The following is a 14,342-nucleotide window of genomic DNA, read 5'->3' as shown; positions in this document are numbered from 1 at the left end:
GCAGGAAGGGCAGGGTGGGCGTTACCTGAGGAGGACCAGGTGTGATGGAGGGCCGTGACCGTGTGTGCACAAGGACTGGGCTTGAGAGGTGCGGCAGGAAGGGCAGGGTGGGCGTTACCTGAGGAGGACCAGGTGTGATGGAGGGCCGTGACCGTGTGTGCACATGGACTGGGCTTGAGAGGTGCGGCAGGAAGGGCAGGGTGGGCGTTACCTGAGGAGGACCAGGTGTGATGGAGGGCTGTGACCATGCACATGGACTGGGCGTGAGAGGCACGGTGCAGACACAGACGACAGGCAGGGAGACCATCTCGCTCTCAGGGTGAGGAGTGGTGAAGGCCAGTGTGGATGGGCGCTCCCGAGAGCAGGTGAAGGGGCAGGGGCCTAGGGAGGGTAACGAGCACCCAGGGGCAGTGTCTAAGTTGCACCCCTCTCCCAATTTCAAGATGAATAGACGTTGATGGGGCAACGCTTCGGCAGGACCGCTGTCCCCCAGTCAGGCGCCTTGGAATGTCATTCCACGTCTCCTTTGGCAGCCCCTGGGACTTGCGCCCAGGGGCACATGCCCCCTCTGCCCACCCCTCATTATGCCTCTGAAGGGGGCCTGAAGCTGACCGTGGTCAGAGCCCACAGCTCATCAGGATATGTTATGTCCAGGAGACAGAGGAGTGACCTGAGCCTCGCCTCGTGATGGAAGTGAAGTGGGAAGATTGGTTCAAGAAGGAGGGAGAGAGCAGGGCATGTTGAGCTCAAAACGCTGCCCAGAGGCCTGGTAAGGGGAATACACAAGTTGTCCCTGAGTTTAGTGCAGTGGAGGGAAGGATGGACTGAGGAAAATCCACTGAGGAAAATCCACTGAGGAAAATCCACTGAGGAAAATCCACAGAGTGGCGTCCAGGAGCCGGCAGCTGGGAGGAGATGAAACATCCAATGCAGGCGGCCCTTTCCAAAGCGTTTGCTTCTCGGGGGGGAAGCAGGCGCAGGCTGGACGGGGTAGGCCTGGAGGAGCGGGTTGTGTGGTGTTTTGTCCCTGGTGGTGGTTTGTTGGTTTGATTTTCAAAAACAAGTGCGTTATGGGGTTTCAGGGCCAGTGGGAGGAACCCAGGATCTCCTTCACAAGAAGCGGCTTAGATGAGGTGCACAGCTCCTGAGAAGGTGGAGGGCCTGTGGCCAGAGGCCAGAGGAGGAGGGACGTGGTAACGGAAGGATGGGGGGTCCCCGTGTTGACAGTGAGTCATCTGGGAGCGGAAGGCTGAGGGTTCCCATCGGCACCCTTGGCTTCTCTGTGAAATAAAGGGCATCAGTTGTTGAGCGGAGGAAGCTCCTCAGATCAAACGCCAAATGACGCGTGAGTCGGCACAAGGCCGAGTGACGACTTTGGTTGGAGACAGATTGGCGCTGAGGTCCCTGCGGGACAAACAGATGCAGAAATCTGCTGTCGAGGGAAAGATGGGCCCGGGGCTCCACCAGGGATGGGGTGAGTCATCAGCGTCACCAAGGGCCTGTGTTGAAGGGGGTCTGAGTGGCCATCCACCACGATCACCAGGAGAATGCAGAGGTCAGGGCTCCTGGCCAGGAAGCAGGCACTCCAACGGGCGCCAGGGATGCGGGGTGACGGGGCTCGAGGCATCAGACCAGGGTTCAGGGACATCTGCAGGAGACAGTCTTCACGAGTGAGACTTGGGGGAAACCTGAGCACCTGCAAGGCCTGTGTTCAGAGGTGACGAAGGAGCAGGCGTCTGCCGGGTGAGGAGGGGGGCAGATTTCTGTCATGGGACAGGTGTGAGGGATGGGGCTGCAGGTGAGAAATTTATAGAAAACAGGGGCACTGCGGCGTGAGTTAGGTGGGTCTCTTCTGTATAAAAGACAACCAGCTGCCATGGAGCAGACTCTGACTCACGGCATCCGCGTGGGCGCCAGGGTAGAACTGTGCTCCATGGGGTTTTTAGTGGCTGACTTTTCAGAAGTAGATCACCAGGACTTTCCTCCAGGGCACCTCTGGGTAGACTCAAACCTCCAACCATTCAGTTAGCAGCTGAGCAAGTTCACCATTTGCATCTCCCAGGAACCTTACCCCCCACCACCCCGCCTTCTGAGCACAGAGACCTAAATTCACAGGGCCACGCAGTGACAAAGCCAAACGGGCAAAGGCAGTGCCCAGGTTACAGGACAAGAAGAGGGAATGGAGCAGTAACCCAATAACGGAGCTGGCACTGGCCCCAGGGCTCCTGCCTCCACATCATCCGCAGCCGAGCCTCCGCCCGCTGGACTGTGGAGGCCTTGTGACCACGTGGATCTCGGGCAGTGTCCCAGCCCCTCGTCCATGCAGCGAGGTCTGGGCTCAGCTACTTCCCAGCGAGGCACCGTGCGGCCCCCAGCCTTTGTCCACAACTACACTGAGCTGCCTCCTGCAGTCTCCAGGGTCTTCAGCGGCCCCTCGGGTCTCCAGGCTACGTGTCATGCCTGGGCTGTAGCTGCTGGCAGAGCGGAATGGGGCAGAGCAGCAACGGGCTGCAGGTGCAGGCTTCAGCAGAACCTGAATTTAGTCCCTTATCATGGGTGGCACCACATGGTTGATGGTACATCCCCAACACCCTACAAGACGGACAGCAGAGGACAGAACCCAGGAACCCAGAGACCCCGGTAGTGAATATTCTCATGAACACAAACTTTAGTGGAAAATCATTTGATTCAACAAATATATGCAGCAATTTCTTCTGTTTTTTGCTTCAGCTAGGATTTGCCCGCCTTTGTAAATATGATAGACTGCATACGGTTTTACATTTATTTCTTGTTCCAGTAAAATTGTCTTTCCTCGGGTCATGACTCCGCACGTTGGTAGAACTGTATGGTAGGACAGACATAACAGGTGGACAAAATCAGGCTGAATTGCCTCTGACTGGTGGCCGCACCAGGGTCTCCTGACACAGAGGGCCAGTGCTGGTTAGAAACAGCCCCCCTCAGCCCCCCAGTTAGCCTTACCAGCCTGGTGAGCCAGATGAGGGCGGGTCAAACCCCAGTCTTGCCTTCCCAAGTCCACAGAACAACCATGTCATGTGAGGAAACTCTCAAAACAAGTCCCTGACTTACCATTTGTTTGTAAGTCAGCATAATGCGTGCTGTTGTTTTAGCTGCCACTGAGTCCCCTCAACTCAAGGCAACCGCAGACAAAACGGAATGAAATGCTCCTGGTCCCAAGCCGTCCCCATGACTGATCAGTTGCAGATTGGATTCTTGTGATCCATGGAGTTTTCATTGGCTGATTTTCAGAAGTAGATTGCCAGGCCTTTCTTCCTAGTCCCTCTTAGTCTGGAAGCTCCCCTGAAACCTGTTCAACATCACAGCAACACACAGCCCTCCACTGACAGACGGGTGGTGACTGTGCATGAGGTGCGTTGGCCGGGAATCGAACCTGGGTCTCCTGCGTGAAAGGCAAGCGTTCTAGTTAGGGTACAAGTAGACTATTCTCAAAACAGAAACCAAACCTGTCACTGTCGAGTCGATTCCGACTCATGGCAACCCTGTAGGGCAGAGCAGAACTGCCCCATAGGGTTTCCAAGGAACCCAAGGTGGATTCGAACTGCCCACCTTTTAGTTAGCAGACGAGCTCTTGACCACTGTGCCACCAGGGCTCCAACTGGGCTGTTAAGCCTCCTGAAAAGCTGGATTTGGAGGAATCGAGTTTGATTCTAGCACCGTTGGGAAGGGAAGAGGGATGTGAGTCCAGTCGGGATGTGACATGGGCTGCAGATGAGATGGTTGCTGGAGGGCGGAGGCTGACGGGGGAGAGAGGAGCTGGTCATGTACACGCGGTGCTGACTTTGTAACCTCAGGCAGAGACGGCAGGTGAGCGGCACCATCACGCTGGCTTTGGCATGGACCGATGGCAGCATTTCTTAGATCCCGCGAGGCACAGAAAAATTGGCACGATGCATGATAAGGACGTTTCCCCAGGTGAAATGAATTGAACCGTGAGTAGTGAAGGCAAAATAGGACAAATCAAAACAAAAAAGAGCAGTGTGGAGTGGTGGCCTGGGCAGGGTTTTTCTTCCTCCCCTTTTCTGGTAGGGAAGATAGGAGACAGAATAAAGACTTAGATCCACATACTTGAAATGATTTATTGAGCACCCACTATGGGTCATCAAACACAAGCGCTCAGCTCTCATGAAAATTAAAGGCTGTCGGAGGGAGGCAGAAAATGAGCAATAAACAAAACGTGTGCACTGAATCGGGCAGTAATAAATTCTAGGAAAGAAACATGGCGGATGGGGGCAAGAGGGGAGAAGCCGTGCTATTTTAATGGGGAGCCCTGGTGGTACAGTGGTTAAAGCGCTTGGCTGCTAACTGGAAGATCGGCGGTTCAAACCCACCAGCCACTCCTCGGGAGAAAAGTGTAGCAGTCTGCTTCCGTAAAGACTTCAGCCTCAGAAACCCTATGGGACAGTCCTACTCTGTCCTATAGCGACTCTGTCCTGTAGGGTCGCTATGAGTCAGAATCGAATTGACTCGATGGCAATAGCTTTGTGTATTAAGAGAAAGGGACCCAGATAAGCGGTGTCTGAGGTCTGGAATGATCTCGTCAAGGAGCCCTGCTGGTGCCATGGTTAGCACTGGGCTAACTGGAAGTCGGCAGTTTGAACTCACCCAGAGGCTTGAAAGACCTGGCAATCTGCTCCCCTAAAGATTACAGCGTAAAAAATCCTATATGGCAGTTTTACTCTGTCATAAAGGGTCCCTGTGAGTCAGAATCGACTGGACAGCACACAACACCACGACCTCATGAAACTGAACTGATAACAAAAGAAAAGCTACTCCTCCCAAACGAGGTCCTGTGCCCAGGTACAGGGGTTAGGACTTGAACGTATCCTTCTGGGGACAGAGGTCACCCACAGTGGGGCCGTCAGAACAGCACCTGTGAGGAGGGGATGGAACAGAAGGGCAAATCCTGAAACAAGGCAGAGGCTCACGTGAATGCCAGGTGGAAATGCATCCATTCACCATCCCAACGGGGAAGGCAGGCTTTCGTAGGTTTGGGAGTTTGCCTCCTAAGAGGCATTTTGGTGAATTACTCGTCACGAGCTCCAAGGCAACCATCCTCAAAGTGTCTGTCTGCGCACCGCGTGGGCTGTCGCCCTCACTACGGTCACTGAGAAGCCAGGCCCCTCGCCGGCAAAAATGACTATTGGACCTGATGTGGAGGTCTCTGAAGAATCTCGTCTGATACCAGCAAGCTAATCAGCAGGCTAAGAAAAACAACTTTCTGTTAATACTTACCAGGAGGAAAATCATCCTGTGTTTCCATGCTAAACTCTCCTGTTGTCAGGAAAAGAACAGAGTGAGGGTAAATTTCAGAGGGTCATTGTTTAAATAAACCAGTTGCCGGTGAGTGGATTCTGACTCATGGTGACCCCATATGTGTCAGAGTAGAACTGTGCTCCATAGGGTTTCCAATGGCTGTTTTTCAGATGTAGATTGGCAGGCCTTTCTTCCAAGGCACCTCTGGGTGAACTCGAACCTCCAACCTTTCAGTTAGCACGTTAACATTTGCACCACCCAGGAACTTTAAAAACTTATGTGGAGAAGTCAAAAATTCAATAAATTTTTGTAAAATAGTGGAAGAAAATAAATTTATGATTTGAAGACAATAGTCTGTGATGCAAATGTTAATAAACTCAATAAAACAATAAAATTAAGAACCTTCCTCATTAACAACACCATAAAAAGTGAAATTTGTATCAGTTATTATTATTAAAGAATTATTTTCTTAAACATTTTCTAAAATCAATACGAAAACCACACCAAAAAATAGAAAATGGGCAAAAAACTTGCACAGATACTTTACAAGATAAAAAAAACCAAACCCATTGCCATCCAGTGGATTCCAACTCCTAGCAACCCTATAGGACAGAGTAGAACTGCCCCATAGGGTTTCCAAGGCTATAATCTTTATCGAAGCAGATGCCACATCTTTCTCCTGAGGAGCGGCTGGTGAGTTTGAACTGCTGACGGTTTGTTTAGCAGCCGAGTGCTTAATCACGGCACCACCAGGGATCCCTATTATTTTATTTTATTATTTTCTCCTTATTCGACAAATTAATATATAAATAGAGAATAAACATAAGGATGAGCAATCCTCTAAGTAACAAGGGAAGCACAATGCAAACCCAGAGGAGAACCCAGCTGTCATTACCACTTGGCAGAAATTAGTGGCATAATGCCATGGGTTGCCAAGGGTGCTGGTGAACTGAGAGGCTGAAAGGCCGATGTGCCGCTGGTGCTGGGGTGCAACGTTCACACAAGCACCTGGGAAAACACTGAGACGTACAATCCATATAGTCTAACAGTTCCACTCTCGGGACATGCTCAAAACCCTTACAACAGGAGACTGTGCCAGAATGTTCACAGAGCATGTTGAAATAACGGAAAGCTGTACACAGCCCAAACGGTCACTAATAGGAGATTAATCGCGTGTGATATACTCAGATCAAAATACAGTGGTGCAGTGATGACAGTCTGTCTAATCTACATGTCCTAACGTGGGTGCCCAACTAATAATACAGTGAAGTTCTCTTCATATAAGTTCAAGAAACGCAGATCTAAGCATTGTTATATTATTTAGGGATTTCACAGAGGTGTGGTAAGACTGACAAAAAGCAGGAGAGACTGAGGATGTCTCTTGCCTCAGGCAGGGGAGAAGGATGAGGTCAGGGAGGCCACTGCGTTAAAGGCATTGGTGATTTTCTATTCGGTTGTGTAGAAAGAACAAGACTGCTTATTTTGTTGTTATTCTTTGATCTTATATAAACCTCTATTTGTACGTGTCAACATCTGAAAGGCAAATATTTGGCTCCCAGTGATTTCTCCCCAGCAGCGGGTTTGGTTTTGGAATGACTTCAAGAGTACAGTGTAAACACCATAAACTCCATAACCATTTCTCAGCCCCATATTCTGCTCAAGGAGCCCTGGTGGTGCGATGGTTAAGTGCTTGGCTGCTAACTGAAAGGTTGGTGGTTCGAATCCACCCAGTGGCTCCAAGGGAGAGAGACCTAGTGATCTGTTCGCATAAAGATTACAGCCTAGAAAACCCTACGGGCAGGGGCGGATTAACCAATAAACAAGGTACGCATAAGCTTACTTGTGTTGACTCACTAATCTGTAGTGGACAGTTTCACACGGGTTTCATGTGGTGAGAAACAGTGAAATTCTACACTACAGATTAGTAAGTAAGCACAAGTAAGCCTGTGCTTACCTTATTGGGTAATCCATCCCTGCCTATGGGGCAGTTCTACTCTGTCACATGAGTCCCAATGAGTCCGAATCAACTCCGCAGCAAGGGGTTATTTGGTTTGGGTTTACTGGGGTACCATGAGGGCCAGCGACCTCCACAGAGAGCAGTAGCTGAGAGGGAGTTGACCATTTCACTCTCTTCAATACTGTGCCAAATTACCAACCCCCGTTTAATCTGTCCCTTCAATTCCACTCCAACTAGTAAAATCTAATTCATTTGAATAGGACTCAACGTGGTTTGATTCAACGGAATCAAATTCAGCTCAGTGGAACCAGTCCTTGATTGAACTCAGTTAAGTTCAATTCAATATAATAAATTTAAATATTATGCAGTGAAATTAATTTTAATTAGCATTTCAGTTCAGGTCCATCTTGATCTGAACTTCAATTCTACATTTCTAAATTTGGTCCCTACTCAAATCAATAAAACACAGTAAAATCCTGTGTGATTCTGAAGGATAGGATGTGTGGCTAATCGACTGCATTCATTTCTGTTCATCCCTAATCAGACGAGTTTAGAGAACGTTCAATCAGAGAGAGAAAACCTTCACCTTTAACTATCTGATTGAATGTTTATATTATAACTTCAGAAGTGTGGTTTATTTCCCCCGACTCACATCACTGTCTGAAGTATGAGCTCCACAGGACTTTTTCTCTGTTCTATGTTTATAGTAATCAATGTGGAACCATATAGAGTTAGGTGGTGGGGAAACAAAAGAGAACACTGTTATCCAGTTAAATAGATTTATTTCTCAAAAATTACAGGTAACTTGATATGATGGGTGTTTGTATCTGTGAGACTGCCGAGACACGGCACGTTTAATTTTAAAGTCCTCAATCTAAATAGAAGAATGCAGTTGTAGATCAGGCTGTGGTGCTCCACAGGGTTTTCACTGGCTGGTTTTCAGATGTAGATCACCAGGCCTTTCTTCCTAGTCTTAGTCTGGAAGCTCCGCGGAAACCTGTTCAGCATCATAGCAACATGCAAACCTCCACTGACAGATGGGTGGTGGCTGGCATGAGGTGCATCGGCTGGGAATCCACCCCAGGTCTCCCGACATGGGAGGCCCATACCTTGTCCTCTAGGTCACTTCGTTTGGAAGGAAGGCTCTCACGGTCTGAGAATGTTGGCACACACACCACTTAAAGGTGTGTTTACTAAGGCAGCGTGTCACCACCGTCCACGCCTTGATGTGGATTATGTAATCCACCAGTGTCAGCTGAGCTTCCCCGATGACGGGGGGCGGGGCTGAGTGCCCTGGTAAGGATGGAAGGGAGGCGGGGACGGGAGATTTCAGAGCATGGTCAGCGACAGTGGGCTCCCACACCGCGGGGACTGGGACAGGTCACTAGGGGCCAAAGGCTGGGCAGGGTCAGAGTGGAACGTGGACGGGTCGGGGGCAGAGCCGGGGTGGGTGGGGGCGGCCAGCAGGGTCCCGGGCAGAGCCGGGGAAGCACATCTCTGCTGCAGTCACATCTGCTCCATTTCCAGGCTAACCAGCCCCGCGGTTCTTCAGCAGAGGTGTCGGTAAGGGGGTGGGGCCGGTAGAATAAAACTAGGTTCCATCAGCTACTCAGAGGGGATGAGAGTGGTTGCACAACTCAGAGAATGTCGTCAGTGTCACCGAAGTGCACATGCAGAAACTGGAATTGGTGTACGTTTTGCTGCGTATATTCTCAACAGAATAAATAACCCAGGTTCCATCAAGCTAAAAAGGTGCCTCAAGTTTTCACTTGGGCGCCCGTACACCCTGGTGGCCCTGTTTTCCATTTCCTGGGGACGTGGACAAGGTGGAATTAATCCACCGTCACCGAGACCTCCGACCACATTCATTTACGCGGCCCGTTAGGTCCACTCTGCAGCCTGGAAGCTCCACAGAGCACGTTTGGAAACCCCAGGTCTGTGCCCGTTGTCACCAACAGGCCTCTCACGTTTGTTCTCACGCGTCTGAAAGGACTCTGCCGAGAAAACGCCCACAGGGCCGCTGTTTCTTCACCTTCCGAGAAGCAGGCAGCCGCTTTCTTTCTCACTTCTCCAGTTTCACCAGCCAAACCACAGCTACAGCTCGATCTGAAGTGCCTGCAAACAGCGTTCTGATTATATTCCATTCCTCCCCGATCTGGCTGTTTTAATACAACATGCTTCACTTTGATAATTTAGTTTCTTGTTAACTTAGAACACGGTCCATCATTAGCTAATCTTGCTATGGTGATTACACCCACTTAACAGAGTTAACGAAAATCTGCGCATTCTGAGGTTAGAGAATTTCTTGAACTCTTGGAAGCAGATAATTAACTTATTTCTTTTCTTACTACTTCTTAGTCTTGTCTTTTAAAAAGTCTTCCCTTTTTAATCTCCTTTAACTACTTTTCCCTGGAGCCAATTAGCAGGTAAACAATGATTTGTAAGGCCCGAAGGAGCAGCTCATCATTATAGCACCTGAAAAAGACGATTCTTTGCTCAGAGCAAACTGAACCGTTCTCCGCTTGCTGAATATAAAATACTCACACTAAATTAATAATTTATTATAGTTATATTGATTTAACCAAATTAGCCAATGCTATAACAAAGGGTACAGTTTGCTTTTTTCCCTGGAATGTGTTTTTCTTACTGATATCCTGCCATTCCTGGCAGGTGTGGGATCAGGGAGGTAGAATGTTGTATGCTGCACGTACCTGGCTTCCCAGAAGGAGGGCATGATCACTGCAGGTTTGCATCACCTGGGAGTATCAGCCATACAAGGACGAAAGGGTTGTGATCTGAGAAAAAGATGGGGGACGGGGGAAGAAACAAGAACATTGAGCGTTACAGACTGAATGGTGTTCCCCAAAATATGTGCTGAATTCCTGGCCCTCGTGCCTGCGGATGTGATCCTCTTTGGCAATAGAGCTTTTTTTGTTATGATAATGAGGCCACACCAGTGTAGGGTGAGTCCTAAACCTAATCACTCCTGAGTTATAAAAAGAGCAGAACAGACAGACACACACATGGGGAAGACGGATGCCATGTAAGGATCATCTGTGAGCCAGAAGCCAGAGCACACCGAGAGCTATCTACAAGGATGGAACAGACACAGCTGGGGAGGTGATGTCGAGTCAATTCTGACTCATAGCGACCCCACGTACAACAGAACAAAACACTGCCCGGTCCTGTGCCATCCTCACGATCGTTGTTATGCTTGAGCCCATTGTTGCAGCCACTGTGTCAGTCTGGCTTCCTCTTTTGTGCTGACCGTCTGCTTTACCAAGCATGATGTCCTTCTCCAGGGACTGGCCCCTCCTGATAACAGGTCCAAAGTATCTGAGACGTGGTCTTGCCACCCTCACTGCTAATGAGCATCCTGGCTGTACTTCTTCCAAGACAGATCTGTTCGTTCTTCTGGCAGTCCATTCTTCGCCAACACTGTAATTCAAAAGCATCAATTTTTCTTCAGTCTTCCTTATTCATTATACAGCTTTCACATGCATATGAGGCAATTAAAACACCATGGCTTGGGTCAGGCCCACCTTAGTCCTCAAAGTGACATCTTGGCTTTTTCACACTTTAAAGAGGTCTTTGCAGCAGATTTGCCCAATGCAGTGTGTCCTTCGATTTCTTGACTGCTGCTTCCATGGACATTGATTGTGGATCCAAGTAAAATGAAATCCTTGGCAACTTCAATCTTTTCTCCATTTATCATGATGTCGCTTACTGGTCCAGTTATGAGGATTTTTTTTTTTTTTTGGACTTTCAGCTTGCAGAAAGTTGATAAAATAAATGTCTGTTCTTTGAGCTACACACTTGTGGTATTTGTGTTACCACAGCACCAGGAGCCTAAGACACCAGGCTGCTCTTACTGGTCACCACTGGGTCGCTGCGTGCTCTGTCCTTGGGATCTTTGCCTTGAGTCCAATCCTGGTCTGAAAATAGTCCACCCCACCGTACACGGAGGACTGCATAGAGGTTAGTTCGTGCCTGGGTCCCATGCCGGGCCCGGGCCTCCACGGGGACACCCCGCCCCCCAAACACTTTGACACTGAGCATGCTCACCTAAGCTGCCGGGCACCCACTGGAGGCACAGCTGGGATTGGCCAGCTTTCTTGTTGCTGCTGTTGGTTCAAATCACCATCAGTGTCCATGATGAAAATGCAGGGCGCGACGTTGTGTCCGCTGCTCATGGGAAGGAACGACCGTAAACCGAACTTCAGTTCTGAGACAAACACCCTCTCGTCAGCTGTTTGAGGTGCGAGCAGGACAAAGGCAACCCCTGTCAGACGCCCATTACCCCCAGACCTGTGGTGTCTGACCGGGGCCCTCTTTCCCCACCACAGGTTTAGATCACCCTTCGTTTCCAGAAACAATGACTTCAACCAGAATTACCTTTGAGAGAAAGACAGTTTAGCATTAGACCAACTTGAAAAGATGCAGTGCAATAGTAAATGGGCAGGATGGCCAGCAGAGGATGCGCAGCACTTCCGGGATCAGCCGAGAGTACCCCCCATACACCTTTGCAGGTCAGCACTGGGGGCCCACATGGCCTCTCCCCACGGCAGCCAGAGATGAAACCAGTAGACATCTGGGTCAGCTCACAGCCAAATGACCAAAACATTTCTTTGAGTGGCTCAGATTCTATAGTTTCAAAAAAAATATGGGATTTCTCAAGCCCATTGCTATGGATTGAATTGTGTCCCTGAAAAAGCTATGTTGAAGTCCTAACCCCTAGTACCCATGAATGTGACCCTGGTTGGAAATAGGCTCTTTGAAGATGTTTTCAGTTGGCATGAGGTCATGCTGGAGTAGGATGAGTCTGAGTCCTTCTGAGTGCTGTCCTTATAAAAGCAGAGAAGAGACAGGGAGACGGGGGAGACAGCCCTTCCTGCCGTCCTCTGTCCTCCATACTTACTGCGCCATGTTCTCCGTCTGCGTCTTTCTCCTCCATTGTTCCGCTGAGTGTCTGAAGACGGTGGCACAGACTGGGACCTCCGTGGATGTCTGATGATCAGATGAGTGAACGAATGAATGAAGGAAGGAGTGGCTGTTAGGTCAACTAATCAAATCATTTTTGTTTTGTGTGAAGCCGATGGTGCCGCATGCTGTGGGACGTGGGGCCACACTGCCAGCTTTTGGACGGACCTGTCGTGTGACTGGTAGAATTGCTTAACCCTTCTGGACCTACCTGGTTTCTAACCAATTTCCTAACTAAAAGGTTGGTAGTTCAAACCTACCAGCCGCTCTGAGGGAGAAAGATGTGACAGTCTGCTTCCATAAAGATTTCAGCCTTAGAAACCCTATGGGGCAGTTCTACTCTGTCCCATGGGATCGCTATTAATCAGAATTGGCACCTCACAACAACAGCATTGGCAGTAGACACATTTTTTAAACTGAACATCTAAACCTATGTTATTATGCTTAAAAATATAAATTTGCTAAAAATTAGAAAAATTATTTTGGCACAGTTTGTGCTGGGAAAATTGAAAGATTACTATCAAATTGATTAAAAAAAGTGTACTGAATGGCACCGATTAGGATTACTCAGCAGTTACATGCCCAGCTGCTAACTGAAAGGTTGGCAGTTCGAACCTGCCAGCTGCTCTGTGAGAGAAAGACGTGGCAGTCTGTTTCCCTAAAGATGTCAGCTTTGGAAACCCTACGGGGCTGTTCTACTCTGTCCTGTAGGGTCACCAGGAGTCAGAATTGACTCGACTGCAACAGGTTTGGAGTTTTTTTCGGGTTTTACTCAGAAGCCATGGAAATCCACGGTTAGGTCTAGTTTTCTGCGGTCTGCATGGCGATCCATTTGCAGGAAAGTAGACTAGCTGTGAGTCAGCTGTGTGTCAACCATCAGTCCGGGCTTCACTGTGGGCTTCCCACCCGGCGGCTGATTACTGGCGACTTGCTGAATTACAGACGTGTGCCTGTAAAAGTTTCTCCCAAGGAGAAGGTAAACATCCTGGTGAGAAAGCTGGAGTTTACCATTTACCCGGAATTTTCTTTACTTTTTAGAGCAGCGTTAGGTTGACAGAAAACTCGAGCAGGTCAGTGAGCGCCAGACACGCGGTCTCCCCGCCTGCTGTCTTTGCTGTTACTAACGGCAGCATTCCTGTGGTCCGCTTGTTGCCCTGATGCACCGTTACGGATACACTATTATTAACTGAAAGCCACAGTCCACATTAGGGGTCCCTCTGTGCTGTACCGCCCTGTGGGTTTTGACAAATGTTTAACATCATGTATCCACAGTTACAGTATCCTGCAGAATAGCCTCACTGCCCTAAAAATGCCCTGTGCTGTGCTCCATCTGTTCACCCCTCCCTGAACGCCTGACCCCTGTCGACCGCTGACCTTTCCACTGTCGTTGCACTTCTGCCTTTTCCAGGATGCCATGGAGGTGGAATCGCACAGCGCCCAGCTTTCTCAGGCTGCCTTCGTTCACGGAGCGGCGTGCACTTAAGGTTCCTTCCTTTCTTGCAGACGGAAGCCCTTACACCTGGTGGGTCGGCAAAGGCAACGAGAAGCACTACTACTGGGGGGGCTCCGGCCCTGGCATCCAGAAGTGCGCATGTGGCATCGAGCGCAACTGCACGGACCCTCAGTACTTCTGCCACTGTGACGCGGACCACAAGCAGTGGTGAGTGTGGGGCGTCAGCCCGGCTGTGGAGCCCCGGCCATACGGCCAGACACGAGGAAAGTCTGAGAAGTGCTGAAGTCAGGAGACAATAGGTTAAGAGCTTGGGGCTCACCACGTTTTCAAATGTCAGGAACACGCTGAGAAACTCGGAAGCAGGAGGAGGTAGGAGGCGGTCAGTGCTACCAGGGCGTGCGCTTACAGACAGACGGACACGTAACTGGCGGGATTGCATTTGCTCAGAGAGAAATAATGAGCCGTGCAGCCGACCGCCATCTGCAGGATAGAAATGTGCCTTGTGGCCACAGAGGGGGTGGCCATGGCGGGGGCTCGGACAGGCCTGGGGGAGCTCCCAGCTGAGCAGGGTCTCCAGGACTGTGTGCCGCCTCCTGAAAGGTTTGCTCTGAGCATCTGGACCAGGAGAGAGAGAGACAGACAGACAGAGAGCTGGAGAGA

The 14,342-nt window shown here is 49.8% G+C and overlaps 1 protein-coding gene across 1 annotated transcript in view; it reads left to right on the top strand.

Moving 5' to 3' along the window:
- The window catches only part of CNTNAP2 (contactin associated protein 2), a 1,280,693-nt gene that overhangs the window by 893,118 nt on the left and 373,233 nt on the right, over positions 1-14,342 (top strand). The window contains exon 13 of the mRNA XM_023736915.1: positions 13,733-13,889. Within this exon, the coding sequence (XP_023592683.1) occupies positions 13,733-13,889 (157 nt within the window). The remainder of the gene's footprint in view (positions 1-13,732; positions 13,890-14,342) is intronic.

The sequence above is a fragment of the Trichechus manatus genome, unplaced genomic scaffold (genome assembly GCF_000243295.1).
Source record: "Trichechus manatus latirostris isolate Lorelei unplaced genomic scaffold, TriManLat1.0 scaffold00093, whole genome shotgun sequence".
Taxonomy (NCBI): Eukaryota; Metazoa; Chordata; class Mammalia; order Sirenia; family Trichechidae; genus Trichechus; species Trichechus manatus.
This window is presented reverse-complemented; position numbering and strand designations above follow the sequence as displayed.